The sequence below is a fragment of the Prorops nasuta genome, unplaced genomic scaffold, assembly GCF_024137725.1.
Source record: "Prorops nasuta isolate Cenicafe-Biocafe unplaced genomic scaffold, Cenicafe_Pnas_1.2 PNAS00021, whole genome shotgun sequence".
In the NCBI taxonomy this organism is placed as follows: Eukaryota; Metazoa; Arthropoda; class Insecta; order Hymenoptera; family Bethylidae; genus Prorops; species Prorops nasuta.
The window spans coordinates 2,192,302-2,212,007 of NW_027116818.1; the positions used below are offsets into that span (position 1 = coordinate 2,192,302).

Consider the following 19,706-nt stretch of genomic DNA (forward strand, 5'->3'; position numbering starts at 1 on the left):
TGCAGATTTCATTATTTTCATTTCTATGGCCGGATATGACGTATGACAACTAATAAGCCCACTAGAATTCACAGCATTCACAGTAATTTTTTCTAGATTTTATCAAATTTCAATAAATTTATTCCATATTCATAGTATATATTGTTAAAAGTGAATAATACACATAATTAAAAATAAAGACAAAAAAATACTTTAGCATTTTATATACATACTATCGATTATACCAATCAAATATACAGCATAATACGATAAATTTCTATAAAGAATTAGGATAAACAAATGTAAATACTTACAAACTATTTTTATCCCAATATATACGTGATAGCAAATTTATTCAGACCGCATCTCGCGATGAGCTTATTATGCAATTGCAATAATGATGTGTCCACCACAAAATTTAACGTTAAAACGCAAAGTGCGTGAAAAATGTCGTAATCGTGGTTATGTGGGTCAACGTTTTTCTTCATTGTTCACCGTACTATATTGCTTATGCTTCTATCAAATTAACCAATTGATTCCAAAATTTGAAGAAAATGTCTGCGTGCTCTTCTACTTAATTTTTAACTGTGATTGTTTAATCACTAAACAATTACATATAAAATCATATGTTATATATTATATTATGCTAGTCCTATCGCAGCTAAAATCATCGATTTTTTAAGAATATGCTGTCAAGGAATTAAAGTTTACTTTATAATTTGGTAGAAATTAGGCATGATTTTTTTTACAAGAAAGACATTAGTCTTAACGCTGGAATTTAGAGTTCAGAGCTAAATAAATAAAATGAGCTGCGCGCATCTTTACATAAGAAAATGACAGAAGGCATAATAATTATCCGTATACATATACTTAATTTATATAGTTTTACTCAACCTAAACCAACAGAGAAAATTAGATTTGTCTTAAATGCTATCCAAATATTGTTTTACAAGAGAAAAAAATTTTGAAAGACAATAATGAGGGTCCTCTTTAAATAATTATAAGGTTAACCCATTAACTCCTAAACAGACACAATCTTTTGTTATTTCTTGAGTTCTATTCGCACGAGCTAATTCAAGAGTAATTTGGATTAAAATGATACTTCCTAGTCTTTTGAATGTACTCCTCAGAATTCATATACAATTTTAAGATAGATCTATGAGGAACGAAGTATCATATAGATTTTTTAAACACGGAGGTGATAATAATCTATGATACTTTTTTTTAAATATTGTTTTTCACATCAAAAGCAGTAAGTACTCAAATATAATAATGTCGATCAAAACGCTTCCTAGGGTAAAGCGAATGTCATTACATGGTACAGCTTCTGGAGTACCAAAATTAAGTATTGAAACAGTTATTTTCTAAAATCCTTAGTTCTTAAGATAACTTAAGGGTACTTTTTGAATGAAGATATCCATACTTGAAATAGACATGCCAAGGATGTTTCCTGAAGATCATGTACTACCAGGGGTCGAAACTGTATCATTTTTATAGAAATTACACTTGAAGTAATATATAAAACTGAAATTTAAAAAATAACAATTTAAGTCCATTTGGACGTGAAAGGGTTAAAGAAAGTACTTTTTTCATTCTTTAATAAGTAATATATATGTACACACGAGTCTCCTGTGAATTTTGTAAGAATGGGGTGAATCTTATAACTTATGTAATTATTATAATAAATTTATTGCGCTACTGTAATATATTATTTACATATATGCCAATTAAAAAACTCACGATGGACATTATGCCTCGGATGGTCAATTGTGCAATTCGGACAGTTGGCTGGATAAAATATTTGAGAGAGAAGCTGTCCCACTTGCGTCTGCGGGTGCTGCTTGAAAACCTGACCTTCGTTGTCCGTGGGTTGTGCGCCCAATGCTCGGTTCTCACAGCTTATCGTTCCAGCTTTGATGCAGTCTTCGATCGGCCGCTGTGCCACCTGTATCGTTACTATACACACACAATCAACAGAACTTCCAAAAGCAACTGTTAAATCCTACCGTGGATAGACTGTGTCGTCCCAAACGTGATAACGCGGTACTCGAAGTTGTTCGCTTAATCGCTTCCAGAAAAATTTGCAAGAAAAGTCTTTACAAGATACTGCGATCGGTACAATAATGTGTGTGCATGTGGGTGATTGTATTATAATAAATCAGTTTTAGTTTTAAAAATTCGCGCGATGGAGTTAAGAGTCAGAGGATCAGCAGTGTTGACCTGAAAATGGTTGAACTCTCTGCATAAGACATGCGCCCCTTCGCGATTTTCAAGGTGGGGAGTTCAATTTGGAGCATTAGTATCGGTATAAATTAGTTTTTGTAGGTGTGAATGTGTTCTAATAAATCAATTCTTTCACTGAAAATATGTCCGGTTGTGTTAGGAATTAAATGAATATCATCAAAAGTGATCTGAAAAAGTTGAACTCTCTGCATAAGACGTGACCGATCTTCAGGCTTTAATAAAGTTTCAAATTTTAGTAATGTGTAGAATAGTTTTGTGTAGTGTGTGATTTTATTACAATAAACAAGCTTTATGTTCTTCGAAATACACGTGACAGTGTTAGGAATCAAAGGAGCATCACTAGCATAGATTTGAAAAGTGGTTGAGCTCTCTGCATAAGACATGCGTTCTATGCACGATATTCAAGGTGGCGTTGAATTTCGAGCATTATTACTGTGATATGATCGCAATAGTCGAATTTTTCACTAGATACTCTTGAGAATTCTCAATGCTGGCATTGTGATACACTCACAATTTCTTTACTGAATAATAAACCAAAGAATTATGATTCGCGCTCATTTCTCATTCTCACCAGGTACAATTGGCGTCATCGTTCTCGTGCAAAACGATAATAACATGTAAATTTCGCGAATAGTTGTTATATGAGACACATATGTACGTGTAAAATAACAAGGATCAATATTGTCATCATTATTATAACCAAAAATATTCGAGAAGCAGAATCGTGAAAATAAAGGGATTAGCAATAAAAGACGTGCAATTGCAAAATGAGGAGGATACGATCATTAGTGTTGATGATTGCATTACTTGCAAGGGTGTCACAGTGCATTTTTACGGTGGGGATTCTGGAGACCCTTGAGAATTTTTTCTCGGGTTTCCCAGAGCCGAGCGACATGGTGAACGATCAGCTTTATATGGACGAAGAGTATGATTTTATAGTGGTGGGGGCTGGTTCAGGCGGTTGCGTAATAACGAATCGTCTTACGGAGAAGACTGAATGGCAGGTTTTACTGCTGGAAGCTGGAAAAGACGAGATTTTCCTCACTGATGTTCCTCTGATAGCGCCAGTCTTGCACATTACCGACTACAATTGGGGATACAGGAGCGAGCCGTCTTCTCGGGCGACTCGTGGGCTTCCTGGAGGTCATCGGGAGGGAGGTTATTGTCTGGCGATGAAAGATGCTCGTTGCCATTGGGCCCGCGGAAAAGCCGTTGGAGGAAGTTCCGTGGTCAACTTCATGATCTACTCCAGGGGCTCCCCGTCCGATTTCGACGAATGGGCCGCACTAGGAAATCCCGGCTGGACCTACAAAGACCTCCTCCCGTACTTTATCAAATCTGAAAACAGCAAGCTCGTTGAACAGGACGTCAGGTGAAAGAACGAATCCAATTTCTCGCATGTGGAATTTATTTTTTTTTTCTTCGTGGATTGATCGCTCAACCTCGAAGATCATAGATGCATAAAGTCATAAATTTTTTTCCATAATATCTAGACTGAGAAAGAAATCATTTGTTTTAAATTAATCTTGATTCGATTGCGTAAGTATTATTTTAATTACACACATACACATAGACTTTAATCTATTATTTAAATACAGCTCATTTTAGTATCGGGTAAATATTCTATCATCTCAATACTGAATTAAAAATTTATTTGAATTAAACGATTGTTTCTCTCAGCGTCCTTCTTCCAAGGTCTCTTCTATTGGCATTCTAGGAAAAGGTCCTATGTGAAAAAATTATAATAACTCTTATATATATATATATATAGGAGTTGCGCAGATAAGAGCCTCACCTGAAATAGAAAGTCTCATTAATAATTTGCTGAAATTCAGAAAATATTCGTTAGATTTCACTCGATCATTGAGAAACACTTGTCAGATGAGTCTTGATCGATTTTTACATATATATATATATATATATATATATATCATACATTGCCAAAATGTTGTTCGCTATAGCGATTGCGCCACGTATAGGAGCCTGGTTCCCAGCGAACTTGCGTAATGCAGGGGGAAAGAGAAATTTCGATGTGGTCCAAATATAACAGTGGATAATGAACATTTCTCATTTTCTTTTTAATAGAAAGTATATACAAAAAATGAAAATCTATGCCATATAAAAATACACTACAAATAGATTAAAACTATCGTAGATTTCACAATGTAGGGGGTGATTTCCTTTGACCTTGCGTATAATACAGAGGGAAAGAGAAATTTCGATATGGTTCAAATAACAATGGATGACGAACTTTTTTCTTTTTCATAGAAAGTATACGTAAAGTGAAAATCTATACCATTATAAATATATATGTATATCGAGATTGAGATTGAGATTGTTATATAGGTTTCACGGCGTAGGGGGTTACCTTGACGTGACAATATCACCGTACGAATCGGTTCTTCGGGAACCATTCCTCGAGGCTGGACAAGAGTTGGGCTACGACGTTGTGGACTACAACAGCGACAGAATCGTCGGTTTCTCAAAAGCCCACGTGAACCTTCGATATGGTCGACGGGTCAGCGCGAACAAAGCTTTCCTCCGACCCATACGAAACAGGCCCAACTTCCATCTGTCAAAATTCTCTCGCGTCGTAAAGCTGAACATCGATCCACGAAGCAAGCGAGCCATTGGCGTAGAGTTCCTGAAGAATGGCCGAAGATACAGCGTCAAGGCCAGAAAAGAGATAATCCTCTCTGCAGGTATATATTATTGCGAGTCTCGTTTGCGAAACCTTCGATAGATTTGTTCATCCGATTGATGATGATCGTATATATACGCGTGGCTCTTTTCTTACATAATTGATAATCGATCAATTATGCAGATTTTACGGCGTAACTTTTTTTACGACGATCAATGTCTGTCTCAGGTGCTCTGAGTTCGCCTCAGCTTTTAATGCTAGCCGGAATCGGTCCTCGTGATCACTTAGAGAGCCTTGGTATCAACGTCCTTGAGGATCTACCGGTGGGGTATAATTTGCAGGACCATGTGAGCATGTCAGCTCTGACCTTTTTGGTGAACGATAGCGTCACGATTGTCGAGCCCAGACTCATCTCCAATCCTCTCAACACCATCGATTACCTCTTCAAGGGCACTGGCCCGTTCACCTCCGCAGGTGGGGCTGATGGAATAGCATTCATCAACACCAAACGCGATGTATCTCAGAAACAAAAAACTCGCTTCTCGAACTCGGCAAGACCCAACAATTTAAAAAATTACGGTAAGTGCACAAAGTGTCTTGTGGGTTAACCTGGATAAAATTGTCCTGTGGCATTGCACATGTTTAAACTTTTCCCTAGTGATTTTAACATTTCTGCTTTTCATTTTCAAAATTTAACCCTGTATATTTAATTTTTACATAGTCCTGCCATATCAAACAACGAAATCTGAGCAAATAAATCTTGAAAGAGAAGTTGGAATATAAAAAGCCGCTAAGAAAAAGTTATTGCATATAAATTTCTTAATACAGATGAAGTCTTCAACGTATCGGCGATAAAACTGGATCCAGGTTACATTTTGAATTCGAACCTGATAGCTGGTCAAGGATCATGGGCCGAGGTACCAGACGCCGAATTGGTATTAGGATTGAGTTCTCTGACAGGGGATATATCAGGAGGATGGCGTGGATTGCTGGGATTGTCCGATGAATTTATAAAGGACGCATTCGAGGAATACATGGGCTACGATGGTTTCAGCATAGTTCCGATTGTGCTGAGGCCCAAAAGCAGAGGAAGAGTCTCTCTGCGCAGTAAGAATCCACTGGACGATCCAATCTTCCAGCCAAACTACTACGAACATCCTGAGGACTTGGCTACGATGGTTCGAGCAATCAAAAAGGTCAGTTTACTCTCACTAAGCGCACACGTGGCTCCGGTAATTTATTACGTACAAGAACATTGCTCTCGACTCGCATGATACCACTCTGTACAGTATACAGGCATTTATGACGACCCAGAACTGTAAAACGTTAAAATTCATTTGTTTCGCTCTCACTCAAGCCAACACGTGGCTGTGGCAATTAATTTGTACAAGAACATTGATCTCAATTTGTATGATACTACTCCGACTAGTATATTAAAGTATTTAAGATGACCTTGAGAAATATAAAATGTACAAATTTAGTTATATCTGTGAAGCTCTGAGAGGTGTAACATTTTCTTCTGATAGGATCTTTTGGAATGAATGCAGTAAGCTTCATAATTCTTTAAATGTTATAAGGATGTTTATAGAATATGCAACGTTCTATAAATATTCTTATAATGTTCTATGTTTTTTTTATTTTTACTAAAAAATAGAGAGGAGCTTGGAAGAGTTTCTATAAAAAAAAAATTGTCATTTCTTACAATTGAAGAAATAAACATTTTTTTACGTCTACGTAAATAGCGAAAATGTCTGCATTGCGCCAGCAATGGAATCTTCGGAAGAATTCTGTTGCAGAATCATTGTAAAAAGAATGTGCTGGTTCGTGAATAAATAAAATATAGAGTTTCAAGAATATAGGAGGCTGTTTACAGGCTCTTTAGCGATCTCTTTTCAATGGGGACTGTCCTTGCATAAACGCAGTTAGCAATAATATAATAAATGTGGTTATAGCCTGAGTGTTATTAACTGAGTTATCGGTTAGGAGACAACTGAGTCTTGCGTTTTGATCTTGGAACGAACACAGTGTTTTCGTGCCATATATAGTTCATCGCACTTTATGAAATAAAAGGACATTGTATAAATCTGTGAATAAATGAAATATAACATTTTAAGATATAGGAGTTTTTGTCCTATTTGCAGACTCTTCAATGATAATCTCTTTTCAATGGAAACTGTCCTTGCACAAACGTAATTAGCAATAATACACCACATGCGGCTATGGCGTAAATGTTATTATATTAGTTATCGATTAGCAGATTGCGGGGTATTAAATTTCGATCTTAAACGAACGTGCGGTTTCTTCTTGACATATATGTATAGATCTACTGCATAAATACGAACGCAACACCATGGGAAAGAAAAAGTATAGTGGTGTAAATGAACACTATCAACACTATATCTATCGATAAACTTTGACATTTTTCAGTAATTTTTGTTCTATACGTACAAAGTTACACATTTTCACTTCAATTGTATTAACAAACGTAGTACAGGTCCGTAAATAAATAAAATAAAATGTTTAAAAAAATATAGACTCTTCAGCAATATCCGGCGCTCGATGTAAGCTATGTCCTTTCATAAATGCAATCAGCAATAATGCACCACACTCGATTATACCGTATAAGTGTTATTAAAGAAGCTATCGCGATTAGCAGATATCGCACAGAGTATTACATTTCGATCTTGAATGAACGCTTGGTCTCTTCGTGCTATACAGCTGATCCAACGTGTATAAAACTCACGTAAGCCGAGATAACCTTTCCTTGTATGAAACAGGAATGCAGAATTGCTGCTCCCAACTTATAATATACATGTGTGTATAAATTAGTTAGGTACCCTGCACAAGCTTGCACAAATACAAAACTTGCCTGACGCGCGCGAATACTGCAGAGTTGGCACATCTGAATCGGACAGGTTTACCTTGCGACGGATTGCAACACCTGTTTATGCTGCTAACTGCTTTTAGGCATGATCATTCCAGCCTCAAAAATGTCGTACCGTTAAACTCTTGAATTCGTAAATCAAAGCAGACATTTGGAATCCTTGCAACAGCTGCACAAGGATTTTTTTAATATACGAATATTTTATATACATATAACGTTGGTACAATCGTTTTTATACAATAAACTGTATAATATTAATTAATTGCATAATCCACCTCACAATAATGTAAATTAATAATTTTTATATTTGTTAATATTTTGGATTTCTCGAATTTATATATATGTTAAGTCATTATTGCAGTCAGTGAATAATATTTTTACACAGTTTATCTTTATTTAAAATTATTCTAACATTTTAGGGTATCGAAGTAGCATCTACAAAGGCATTTAAACGATTCAACGCTACTTTACTGCCAAAGCCTTTCCTAGGCTGCAAGCATTTGCCTTTCAAGAGCGACGCTTACTGGGCTTGTGTCAGTAGACACGTGAGCACGACTTTGGGACATATGGTGGGGACATGTACAATGGCACCACGTGCTGCAGGTGGTGTAGTGGATAGCAGATTGAGAGTCTACGGAATTCAAGGCCTCAGAGTGGTAGACGCCGGCATCATACCTATTATAGTCAGGGGCCACACCAATGCTCCCGTTTACATGATCGCTGAAAAGGCCGCTGACCTTATCAAAGAAGACTACGGAAGAAAATATTATTAGTCAACTAATCCTATGACAGAGGAACCTTCAGAATGACATCACGTGCTGCAGGTGGTTTAGTGGATAGCAAATTGAGACTATGAAATTCAAGGCCACAGAGTGGTAGACAGCATTATAATCAGGGACCACACCAATGCTCCTGTTTACGTGGTCGCTGAAAAGGTCGTTGACCTTATCAAGGAAGACTACGAAAAATATTATTAATCAACTAATCCTATGACAGAAGAACCTTCAGAATGGCATCACGTGCTGCACGTGATGTAGGGGATAGCAGATACAGTGTCTATGGAATTCAAGAATTCAGAATGGTAGACGTCAGCATTACAGTCAGGGCCCACATCAATACTCCTGCTTACGTGATCGCCGAAAAGGCCGTTGACCTTATCAAAGAAGAGACTACAAAAAACATTATTAACCAACTAATCCGACGAAAGAAATTATTTGAAGGAGAGTCTTTTAAATGACTTTTATCAAGCGTGAATTCTTTTTCTTCAAGCCATTTAAAGCTAATTAGTGTTACACCAGCACTCTTAAAGTGAACCACGAGTCTTCCCAATATTGTGAAAGAACGTGATACCATCTATAGAATAATTCTACCAGAGATAATAACAATTAACGCGTTATAGTCAGAGCTTCTCTGTTGAATTATCTTAATTCTTTCCGATTAAGAGTTTTTAAATCTCACGTATTATGTGTTTGCAGTGAGAACGGGAACTCTCGGAAGGATATAAACAATGAATTACAGAAAGGCTTTTAAATAATTTAATAGAAAACTATAAGGAAACATTGTTTGTTTTATGTGTATATGTGTATATAATATATATATATTAAATTGTATATATAATATGTAAAGATCGATTCTTTATAATTCTTTAACCCTAACAACGCTCAAGCCTCCGATTGCTATATACTAGCTTCTCTTGATTTGTGCTATTTGTATAATATTATACTACTTGATTATCGGTACTCCATAATTCGTGAGTACAACTACAACTAGATTGTTGGTCGTAGTGATCACTTTTCTACCAGCTGCTTGAACGAACAATTAAATCTTTGGCTACTTGAGTGGATTACAAAAAACTGCGAGGCTTCCTACAAACCGAACAGACTGTGGCTGGTATTCATAATTTAAGCCTAACCACTAACTTGTCGAAAACTCTCCAAAAGATTTCATCATCTCCGTTAACAACAATAAAAAGATTTATAATATGTATATATATATATATATAAATTGATTAAGGTACTTAATCCACACCTATACTATAGAAAAGGTATAGACGTAATCTAATATCTTAACGTCAATCTAACAATTATTGTACATCGGGGTTTTTCTCCTCGTTGAAACGTATTTCTTGACTATCAATACTTTCCTCGACTCTGCAATCGGAAGAAGGATACACTATATTCGTGTTACTTTGTAAAATGATACCGATCCAATGTTAGTCGTTACTTTCGCGACTACGGACTAACTATGTATAAATGTTTAGCGTCTGTGTGGTTAAAGCTGCAAGCATAGTCCACCGAGGAGGAGCATCAAAATCTATATTAATTCTATCATCAGGTGTATCGTATCAGTCCTTTCGCGAGGATGGCGAGAATTAGAAGGCAGCTGGAACTCTGTCCTCGCATCGATCCTAAAATAACAAATTTGTATCAACTTAATAAATTCTCGTATCATTGTTATATCCTTCACTTGTTCTTTGTTCTTCCCGGACGAACAATAATTAATACAGCAATTTAATGAATCAATCAATTAATTCTTACCACTATCACTGAAGGGGATGCAATAACTTAGATCCTCTCCAAGGGTGTAGCCTTCAGCGCAAGTACAGACATCTGCAAAGAAAAATTGTGAATTAAGGATTTCTGTAATCAATCACACCTGCAGCAGGATTCCATAAAAATTCAGAGTCTGCGGAGATGAACGTTTGAGAATGTTTCTGAGAAGCTGAAATAATATACCTTGTATACAGTCAACATTTACAACGTCAACTTGCTTAGAGTCTAGAAATTTGTCTGTTACACATTTCAAGTGTGTGTCGCAACGCTGGCCCAAAGCTGAAATAGATAAAGTTACTAATTATCAAGTGACTAAAGCGATTAAGGTGTTGTTAAATACTCTAATGAGGACATATGCGTTTCAAGCATAATATATTATATTTTCTATAGAAGCAGCATTGGGAAATGAGATAATGTTCTATTGAGAAATACTACCTGCAAGCTTCTACACCATCATTAAACATTATCATTTGCTAACGAGTTATTAATCTGCACTAACCAACGTTCTTATAACACATGCTGCCTCGCTGATGATACTTTTCCCTGCAGAGGCAGGCTCCATTTCTGCATTCAGCTCCTTTGAGGAACTCTGTGCACTGAGACCCCTCTTCGCACGGTTCCTCAATAGAGTTTGCAGCTTTCAGACATTTCCTGCCATCCTTGGACTGCACGTGATCCACGTTGCACCTGCAGACTTCCCTGCAGCTCGAATTCTCATCGACGCACTCGTCGTTGCTCAAACAAGTCTCGTTTAGATCTGCCAAGAGACGTGCGTTTAATAGTCATCAGCATCATGATTACTGCATCGAAACATATACCAACGTTTATTCCTCAAGCATTGGGTCATATCTGTACTGGGATGATGTTGCAAGGTACACTCGCAGTATCCTTTCACGCAATAACTCTCCTTGATGTGACAATTGTGATGGGTCTGGCACATTTCACCCAGGCCTAAAAATGAAAAAACAGGTGAAATTGGAGCAAGTATCATATAAACATTGAAAATAAAATTATTTCATTTAAATAAATCTTCCTATGAAGTACGCTAATGAAATTATTTACTTAGCTTTAAATTCTGGATGATTCAATTAAAAAATAAATTATTTAGATCAAATTAAATTTATAATTCATTTGCATAAATTTCATTAATATCAAGTTAATAGTTTCATTGTCATACTTCATAGTAATGTTTATTTGAATCAAATAATATTTTTAGCAATTACTGGTGAACAAGGGACTTTGTTCACTGTGAATGGCAGATTTACTTACCCACGGATTGGTAGCATCTTCCGTTTTCGAAACGAGAGCCCCAGGAACACTGGCACGTGTCGTCCCTACATTCAGCCAAAGGGGTGAAGGCCACTTGACATTGCACATCCGCTGTGCAGGGGTCTCCCATCGAAGTCGCAACTGCAAAAGAATTTCTCATTTATTCCACCTGCTTTTTGCCCGACCATCATTCGTCATCGTTCTCGTGATCCACCCCCCTCTCCCTAACTCTACCTCTTTCAACCATTCTACTCCCTTACGAGCCAATCTCAAACATGCTTTTATCCCGATTACTAATGCGCCAGCTGTACGTACGAGGCTTGCCAGAATCACATGCCATTACCTCCCTCCCCCTCCTAACGGTTTCTCCAATTAACAAAAGTCACGTGTAATTTTGCAATTTGCTCAAGGAATCTACGTTATGCTCGTTGATCGTGTACCTTCTTCTTTTATATTTCTATAGAGCTTATACTACGTGAGGATCCTGCATCAACGCAACTACATCAGTAATGTGAGATCGGAACTTTGCATACATTGTGATCCACTTAAGTTGAGTTTATTAAATTTATGGGAAACAAGACATATTAGAAGAGTTTTTGTTAAATAAAAGTAATTTGGTGGGAAAGGGGAAGTATAATGGTAATATTGATTTGCCCTTGAAAATTGAAGTGCATGTGGTTGCGAGTTTGGTTGAAGCGATGTACGGGAACGATACGAGTACTTACAGGCGTAATGTCGCTCACCTGTACATATACTTTCAAATCAAAATATCTCGTACATACGACTGGGTAAAATAAAAAAATTTACGAGAAAGTTTTTGGAAAACTCTTTAGATAAACTATAGAAATATTTAATAAAAAATAGAGGGATCCATTTAAAAAACTACAGGTGATTTTCATATTTCCTTCAACAAGCCTCCCAAGGCCAAACCAATATAACTATCCGACATATTTTTTTATAAAACGAATAATTTTCGAGATATTCAAAAGTTTAAAAAAAATTGAGAACACCCTGTATAATTCTGTTATAAATAAAAGATGAATTTTTATACACGCGTGATAAATCTTACGATCGGGATACCAGGATGGGTGGAAGGAAAAGATAGTTGTGGAGAAGGGTGGTGGTGGTATACGAAGAGTCCGATTCTCGAGTTTTGCCGGCTCGGTAGGCACGATACGAGGACTGAGGAGAAGGAGCGATACGCTCCAGGTGAGGCGCGGCGCGAGGCCGTGAGAAAGGGACGGATGGGATGGGAATACGGGATAGTATATATAGATAGCCCGGCACAGTCTGGTTAAAGCAGAGAGAATACTGCAAGGTATAGTATAACAATCCACCATATATATACTTTTTTTTAAATAAGAATTTTCAACTAAATCAGTGGTTTATAAATAAAAAAAATAGCAAAATTAGATCATTAACCTGTATGAATGAAATATAGTAGTATTATATACAATGGGAGTCTTTTTTTCGAATTAATTATGCGTGTTGTGGAGACACTAACGTGCCTCTTGATGAGAGATAAGGAAAGCGAGAGTATGGGAGAAATAGCGGAAAGGAAGAAGGTCATCCATGAGGATGAAAGAGAATCAAATTACGTCCATGTATACTAATAGAATCAGGGCTGCCACTTTCTGCAAAGTTAAATGAAGATTTATGAAAAAAATGAATTTCGTGAACTCGATACTCGTAAATTATAAAGTAAACTTATTGCAAATAATAAAAATACTGTGTTACAAAGTACGAGTGGTAAACCTAAATAGAATATTGTAAAAACAAAGGCCGACGAAACGAATACGACGATTTGACGTTCGTGCTACTCTTCGATGATCAATCAGATTTTTAATTCCTGAAGAGGGTCGTTTCGAAATCACTATACTCGCCTCTTATATCCTACCAGGCTTCCACCAGTTCCACGACTCCGCCTCGTCATCTCGCATTACTTCTTTCCTAACAACGAAACACAACACTGTCTGGACTCTTTCTTTTGTCCCCTCCCCTCACCCCTCAAGCAAATCCCATTCTATTCAGAAGATTAGAAACAAATACACTATTAACCCAGAAACGTTCTAACTACAGCTTCTCGCACAAAGTTCCATGAAATTTAATTATTTCATGCCTAATTATACGCAACTTTAATATCCAGCTTATATTTATTATTCTTGTGACAGTTGTGGATCGTTGTGGAGGTGCCGCAGGTAAAGTAGAGCAGAATGGAAAAAAACTGGAGCTCGTGAAAGACCTTCCCTGGCATTGAAGCTTTAATCGTTATCGATTAGTTTGTTTACCTTTCAGGCATTGGAAATTAGTTCGGTTTCTGTAGACGACGTATTCGCGTTTGCATTTGCAGCCCTGTTGGCCCCAGCAATACGCGTTTTCCATGCAATCCGAGTCATATTGGCACGGCCCTAGGGTCTCTGAAAGCAAAATAAACAGATTAGTGGTCCAATTTCTATATAGACGAAATAAGGCGCGGTACTGTATATATTACACTCCGAGAATGTTTTTTCGTATCGTAAACGAATCAAATGTTACCAGACAAAATACATATAACAATTAATTAATTATTTTCTTAATGGAGAAGATGGTGTATAATAATAAAAATAATAACAATAACCAGTGCCAAAACAAGCTACATGGATGAATCGATAGAAGAAAATTAATCGTAGTCGATTCAAAGCAACACAGTATATATAGCAAGTAGAGACGTGACCGAGCAATTTTGCTTAGAAATTCGTGACTGGTGGTTCTGGGAACCGCTAAAGTTCAGCAGCTACAGCATTATTTCTAGCGGTGAGCATCGTCATGGCCTGGAATCGACTCAAACTGGGCCTATACACTTGCAGGGTATTCTGTTCTTCATCATTTTTTTCTTCCTAGTCAAAACTATGTATAGATATATTATTTTTATAGCGTATACAGTATAGAATCGCAAACACCATAGTCCCAAGAATATATACATATATAGAAAACGATGGAATATCGCTTGACTCTCGTAGATGTTCAGGAATTTTAAAAGAGTGAATAGAACGGATGTGGAGGGAATATATGTAGGATGGGATGGTTTTGGAACTCTGCTCTTCATTATTCTCCTCCTTCCTCAATCAAAACAAATTATGCATGCATCGCAAACACCATACATTCAGGCACCGGTAGCAATTAAGACCCCAAATGATGTCTTTTAGACGTCTTTTAGACGTCATTTAGACCAATTTGGTTACTAAATATATTTATGTGTTTCGTACAGAGCGATAAAGAATCCCTGATGATTTCTGGTGATTCCCAGAAATTAAAAAGGAGCGAATAGAGCGGATGCGGAGAGAATATACGTACGATGGGGTGTTTTTCTATCGTTGCAGGGTGGCAGATCGAAATAGGAGATGGTGGCGCAGACGGTGACAGGCACGAGGACAAGGAGACCCTGGATACCAGGCACCGTCCACGTCGTGGTCATCGTGCACGTGGAGGCGCTGTTGTTAGGTCCGCAGGTTCCATCACCACTGGCCTCCTCGATCGCACTAATTTCTCGCGGCAGCGGCTTCACTCTCTTGCATAATGCTGCGCGCACACTAACACACTGGCACACCTACACTGGAGCCAGGCCAATTGTCGCGCGAAACTCTTCTTCCCCCCTCCTCTGTACAGGTCTCGAAGCACCAGCCAATGTTAGCACTGTAGATGCCAGTGCCGATGTTGGAGCCACCGATACTCTTATTGTTATAGTTCGTTGCCATTGTTACCAAACCCAACGGGCCGAAACAACATTCTCCTGGCCCTTCCCATCCACGTACAAAAACACACACGCCTCATTTACCTTCCTTCGTCCCGCAAGAGATCCATGCTAATATATCTATATCTATTTCCCAAATCATTGCGTCTTCTGCTTTTGAAATAACAGTACACTGGTATACTATTACAATAAATCTATACGGTGTTTTTCTAACGTTGGTTTATCGCGTGTTAAATTCGACTACAGTGCTCGGTATTCCATTTAAATTATTATTATATACGTGTGGTGAAAGCAAGAAGAAGTTGTAATGAACATTATGTGCAAGTGATAAAAAGAGCAATTGAAAAGTTATGTTTTGAAGATTTAACTTAATGTAAATTGGTTGTATAGCCGAGTTATAGGAATTTTTACACAGCTGTTAAAAACAAACCATCGGCTTTATCGATTCTTAGAATTTTAGGTCTTCATTTTGGTGGAAGTTCATTCATTCAACATCGCTAGTTGAGTTGTTTATGTTTGACGTACGCTTCGACGTTCATTCGTTCGGCGAATTGTCTCTGGTTCCCAGGACTCGTTAAACGCTTCTTGTTCTATTAACACGAATCTATTCGAGCCAGTAACAAACACGGTCACATTAGACGCAACGTGACCTTATCTCTTACGACGTATTCGAATTGAAGGTCACGCTTCTCCATGGAGATAACCTAATTAGACTCGCGTTAATTCACCTTCTTCCAACCACGTTATTATTGCTCGCGTCATTTGCTTGCTCGACGCTAACTAGTTACGCGTTAAAATCATCTTAACAGATGGAGCGGAGGTCGTTAACTAATAGAGTCCCGCAAGACATTCTTTGAATATCAATATTACACACGTGCCTCTGTATTAATTTATGATCGCACAATAACCGATTATGGCTAGGTTTTTCCAGCGACTGGTAAATAGCCTGGTAATTTATGTGTTTTGTCGAGTAAATTTGAAAATTAATATAGAATTTGATCAAATTTGCAATGTTCGCCAAATAGATACATTTTATCAGTAGATGGAAAAACTAGCCTTTGCTCGCAGAGATGTAGTTCGATTTTAGACAATTATCTTTCTCCGACGACGAATAAAGACATTAATTTTTAATCTCTGCGTATTAACGTTGTTTTATTAGTTCTTGCAGTTTAATTGTTTGAGGAAATTTAGGTGAAGAAAATAGTTCGAGGATGTATATATAGATTGCCTATGTCTGGGGGTACTGTTATGCGATGGGACGAAAAATAATGTCGCGGTTACGAGAGGGTTATACTCTCTCCATTGCCTGTTCTTTAATTATGACTCGTCCTTCGAGGTTCAGCTAACTGTGAGAACCAGCAGCGTAGATCCGGGCACGGCACGATGTTTACGATTCCCCCCACGAAGCGAGCGAGCTCCCCACGAAGAAAGAGCCTTCCACTAAAACCAATAAGAATCCATCCGATTCTTGGTAACCATTTGTTTATATTACTCAATCTTTCCTCAAGATGCTTTCAAACACCATTCAGAAAAATAATATTCGTCGCCGCCTTCCAATTACCTTTCACCCTCTGAATTATAAACTTCCTCGTAAACGCTTATTGAAAAAAATATTATCTCTCGAAAGCTGCGTTTCATTGCATTATTATTATCTTCATAGGAAATTGCTCGAAATTGAAATTTTCCATGGGTAATTGTTTCTCTCGTCTTTCTTAACATCATCCATTGCAAGAAGGCAATGCGAAATGTCTTTTATGGAAGAGAAACGAACGATGTCTTTTTTTTTTCAAGTGTGCTGCAAGGAAGTCGCGGAGAATAAGCTTATATTGAAATGTACGGCTTGGACAAGGTGAAAGAGATCGTGGGTGATATATGAGACCGCACGACACACGGTAAAAAGGAGCTGAAGAAAAGCGGTGGCCACCTGCGTTTAGGGGAGGAAGGTTAAGGCGGATGTCAACACCTGGCCCCACACGCGAGATAGGAATAATGGATATAATGGCCTGAAACCTGTGAAATGACAAGCACAATAACGGTTTGTTCACCACTCGTGTGTAGTATAATAACCTGCATTGAACTGCGCGCTTAGAGGATAATAATCAGTCGAAAATAGTAGCTCGCGTCTCTCGGCAGTCACGTCAGATTTTAAAATACCGCGTCAAGTATAACCTACGGGCTTCATACATAGCCGCAATTCAACCGATAAATCCTGACACTTCCAGAGGCAGGCCTTCTAATCGGAAGCTTTCAAAATTATCGCTTCGAATAATAATAATAGTTCTTATCTCCGTGTTCCACAAAAGTTAAAAATAAGTGAAAAGAAACGATCAACGGAAAAATTGATAGCGGTATATATAGTATATTAGCTAAGTGGGTCTGTGGATTGATATGAATAAATTTTCCCGCCATTTTCAACATTTCAGGATATAGATGCAGAAATATCTCTTCGTAATTTATAAATGTAAGAGACATTAAAGTTATAAACGGGGCTTTTTAAAATAGTTAACATTTTAATTTAAATTAATCTTATGTAGAATTTAACTTTGATATCTCTCTAATAATAGAGATACGGAAATAAGCGTTTTCTTACGTACATGTGCTTTGGGACATTTTTAGTAGTTTACGCGGGATGATACGAAAAATTATTTCCCGCCGCTAAAACTCTCCAGAGCGTAGATATAACAAGACAGTTATCTCTGCAATTACAAGAGATATTAAATTTGTGCATGGAGCCTTTTCGAAATATTTTACACTGTTTCAATTCCGAGAGGTCTTATGCAAAATTTAACTTTGATAACTCCCTAATATAGATATGCAGAAATAAACGTTTCCTTGGTTGCATTTACTTTGAGAATTTAAAACATTCTACCCTATACAAGGCCCACCACTTAAAACATCCCGTAGCATACATATACGAGAATCCATTTATCCCTGCAACTAAAAGAGATATAAAATTTGCACACGAAGCCTTTTCGGAAAATCCAAAACTATATCAATTCCGAAAAATCTCATACAAAATTTAACCTTGATATCTCTCTAATAATAGAAGCAGAGGGATAAATATTTTCATACGCGCGTGTGCTTTGGGAAATTTCGAATGATTAACCCTGTACATACACATACATATATGCAATATACACAGTTGGTGTATCGGAAGTAGTTTAGCGTACGTTCCGCTTTGTTTTAGCACTGTTGGAGATCCGTCGAGGGGGGAGCCGAAGGATGGGTAGGGGGAGTAGAGGAAGAAATATAAAAAGAAAAGTTCTAAAAGGGGGGAAGAGAAAAGAACTCACGTTTAGCGAGCAGGAGTTGGTGCTGCCCGTGCGCGGTCGCGAGGACTACTGCCAGGAAGACGAGCAGCGAGTGGAGGCCAAAGGCAGCAGCGTGAGAAGAGTAGTGGACTCGGGTCCGGAACGCCGCCATTGGGTATCCTACCGAAGCACCGGTCCATCGGCCATGTCCAGATGCAGCAGCCTCCGCAACGATAGATCCCTCCGCGTGTGAGACCTGCAGCCAGAACCCACTGAAAACTCACTCCGATTCCTCACAAGCAGCGTCTCCAACTACCTCACCTTATCAAATTTATCTACAGTTTCTTAACGATAACACCTGCTGATTCACGCTGATAATACGCCTCGATAAATTCACCAGCGCGATCTTGGATCACCGCGCGGACTTCCTTGCCTGCGCGCGAAATATCAACAAAAGACGCGCGCGCGTCGCTTCCTGAAGAATTCTTCCGAAAATCGTGGCGGAGCTGCGCGCGCGCTCTCTCTGAGCGATATACGCCGACCGACCAGCGAGAGGGAGAAAGGGAAAGAAGGAACGAGAGAAGAGAGAGAGAGAGAGTGGGAGAGGGAGACCGGAGAACTACGCGATGGAACCAGCCAACCTACGCTGATGCTGGGGTACCGATATCACTATATATATATATATATATATATATATATATATACCTTCTCTCCAGAATCAAGACACGTGCTGCTCTCCCGAGATAACACCAAAACGGGTTTCTCGTTCTAGTGAACTTAATCCATTTCTACCTCAGATATATGTGTGGATCTATATATAGTATATATAAAAAGGAAATTATGCGATAACAATGCAAAAATTTTTTACTCTCCACTGGTCTTTTCCTCTCTTGACTATCATTGATAACAGGATTTTGTATTAGTGAATTTATAAATTGGTGTTAGCGTTAATGGTTCTAAGTATGAATTGAGATAGTAAAAATTATTTATACAATTTTTTCTTAATGTTCCCAGCAGCTTTCTGTCTATTTAATCGCACGCGTGTCTGTGGAAGGAATTAGAAAATACTGGTTCGTTCAACAAATTTTAATAATACACTGAAAATTATGTGAGAAACATATTTATATGTATATAAATATAAAATTGTGATTATCAA

General features: G+C 37.8%; 2 protein-coding genes and 1 long non-coding RNA gene across 5 annotated transcripts; 2 read left to right on the forward strand and 1 right to left on the reverse strand.

The window, feature by feature from the left end:
- Positions 1 to 1,931: 1,931 nt before the first annotated feature.
- On the forward strand, positions 1,932 to 9,091 carry LOC136780885 (glucose dehydrogenase [FAD, quinone]-like). The gene is given in 5 exon segments (XM_066739465.1): positions 1,932 to 3,619; positions 4,570 to 4,925; positions 5,093 to 5,443; positions 5,693 to 6,060; positions 8,168 to 9,091. Coding segments are annotated over 5 exon segments (2,058 nt in total). The 5' UTR covers positions 1,932 to 2,990; the 3' UTR covers positions 8,522 to 9,091.
- A 188-nt stretch (positions 9,092 to 9,279) lies between these two features.
- LOC136780888 (prion-like-(Q/N-rich) domain-bearing protein 25) lies at positions 9,280 to 19,510 on the reverse strand. 3 transcript variants are annotated; one of them, XM_066739466.1, is made up of 9 exons: positions 18,872 to 19,412; positions 18,593 to 18,806; positions 13,858 to 13,986; positions 11,570 to 11,710; positions 11,123 to 11,251; positions 10,800 to 11,057; positions 10,484 to 10,579; positions 10,286 to 10,357; positions 9,280 to 10,155 (listed from the first exon to the last, which is right to left on the reverse strand). In XM_066739466.1, exons 2-9 carry the CDS (start codon positions 18,720 to 18,722, stop codon positions 10,079 to 10,081), a joined length of 1,032 nt encoding a protein of 343 aa, XP_066595563.1. In that variant the 5' UTR covers positions 18,723 to 18,806; positions 18,872 to 19,412; the 3' UTR covers positions 9,280 to 10,078. The 3 variants fall into 3 exon arrangements, with proteins under 3 accessions (XP_066595563.1, XP_066595564.1, XP_066595565.1); XM_066739467.1 differs by lacking the exons at positions 18,593 to 18,806; positions 18,872 to 19,412 and adding an exon at positions 14,903 to 15,038; XM_066739468.1 differs by lacking the exon at positions 10,484 to 10,579 and having other exon boundaries at positions 18,593 to 19,510.
- Positions 15,415 to 18,622, forward strand: LOC136780891 (uncharacterized). Its single transcript, XR_010823845.1, has 3 exons — positions 15,415 to 16,989; positions 17,091 to 17,334; positions 18,487 to 18,622. It is a non-coding gene; the product is annotated as an uncharacterized lncRNA (long non-coding RNA).
- Positions 19,511 to 19,706: the final 196 nt, after the last annotated feature.